General features: G+C 51.9%; 1 protein-coding gene across 1 annotated transcript in view; it reads left to right on the top strand.

The window, feature by feature from the left end:
* Positions 1-1,250, top strand: part of LOC107121885 (protein pitchfork-like) — a 15,734-nt gene extending 14,484 nt beyond the window's left edge. Inside the window, exon 5 of the mRNA XM_015424895.1 lies at positions 1,028-1,250. Coding sequence (XP_015280381.1) covers positions 1,028-1,250 — 223 coding nt within the window. The remainder of the gene's footprint in view (positions 1-1,027) is intronic.
* Positions 1,251-1,709: the final 459 nt, after the last annotated feature.

Consider the following 1,709-nt stretch of genomic DNA (forward strand, 5'->3'; position numbering starts at 1 on the left):
CCGATCGGCTTCCCCCCCGGGCTTCGCTGCTGTTTCCCCCCCCCCGGCTTCAAAGCAGTGGCGGCGGCAGCGAGGGAGTTCACAGAGCGTTCCCTGCGCATGCGCAGGGGACGCTCTGTCACTTTTGGGGGGATTTAAGTATCCCCCCAATATGTTTTTTGGGTTTTTAGATTTTTGTGCACATCTGGGGACTGCCCCAAGTGTGCACGAAAATCTCCCTCCCCCCCAGGTGCCCCCGATGCACGGATTTAGGTATCCGCACGCAGGGGGCGCCTTTCTGCGGGGAGAGCGAGGAAACCGGAGCCGAGAAGGAAGGGGAGGGGGGTTAAAATTGCCTCCCCTTCCAGCAGCTCGCTCGGGGGGGGCGCGTGGCTGGGGTGCACCAGCAGGCCAGCGAGGGCAGCAGAGGGAAGGCTGCCAGAGGCCAAACGGCCTCCCTGAAGAACTGCCTGCGGCATCCCCAGGCCAGGCCGCGGTGGCCCCGGAAAGTGCAGCATGGCCTTTCCCCCCCCCCCATCCCGAGGTGAGGTGGGGCCCGCTGCCTGGGCGGCGAGGCCAGGGGCAGCACCGGGAACCCCAGCAGAGCCCCCCCACAGAAGTGCCCGTGGCATCCCTGGGCCAGTGTGCGGCGGCACAGGGAAGCACAGCGCGGCCATCCCCTTCTCTCCCTGCCAACCGGGTGCCACTGGCGCCACCGGTTGGACCCGTCCCCAGTTCGCGAGGGTCTGGCTAAATATTTTTACTAAATATTTTAACACAGCCAGGAAATCAAATGCAAGCCGTCTGTTTTGCCTTTGTGGGAGGATGGAATTTATGGGAACTGATGCAACCTTGCACATAAAGAGGGGCTCTTTTTTTTTAAAGCACAAAAGCACTGATGCTATTGTGATAGAATAAAATGTGCTACATGAAAATCTGTACTCATCTCATTGGATTAATGTGGCAAACTATACTATATATGAGCTGTATCAGTTCACTGCACTCATGACATGCTTTAAAGGGCTTCTGTCTCTTTCTGTCTCTGTAGACCTGGAACTTACGACCTTTACAAAATGCCTCACAGGCATGTCACCTGGCCGGGGAAGTTTGGGTCCCCAGACTGGTCTTTGGTACCAGCACCAGTAAAAAGGACTCTAAAGACTGAGGTATGGACTTCAGATGCAGTTATCCAAATAAGCATTGTGACACCAAGATCCAGTGTTATTTCAGATGTAATCTCATCTAAACACGATTTCAGCAAGAGGAACTAAACGTTTTCTAGCCTGTAGCCCAGTGTGGTGATGAAGCTGTGAGAAATCATTCCATTGTTGAGACAGATGAATTACATCCTTTAGGTTCTTGAGCAACAAAATATGAATTCGTTGTGCTGCCTCCTAGCATTAGGATGCCACCAAGCAGCACAGCAAGATGAAGCCTCAGTACTTGAGAGTCAAAATTAAATATTTAACTAACATTTACTGGGCAACCTGTCCAGGTCTACAACATATAAGTATGGATCAATGCCATGCCTTCTCCAACATTCAAGGTGGCTCACATAGTAAACTCAGTACAGATATAACAAGCTAACACCCACAGAGAAGTAAAATGTGAAGACTGTTCCATAAAAACTAGTGATAGCATGATACCTTGTGATAACGTGCAAACATAGTGGATGGAGGGCACCACCAGCAGAAGCTGCTGGGAGGACCTAAGTAATTTTGAAACAATTG

The sequence above is a fragment of the Gekko japonicus genome, unplaced genomic scaffold (assembly GCF_001447785.1).
Source record: "Gekko japonicus isolate JY-2015 unplaced genomic scaffold, Gekko_japonicus_V1.1 scaffold1404, whole genome shotgun sequence".
Taxonomy (NCBI): domain Eukaryota; kingdom Metazoa; phylum Chordata; class Lepidosauria; order Squamata; family Gekkonidae; genus Gekko; species Gekko japonicus.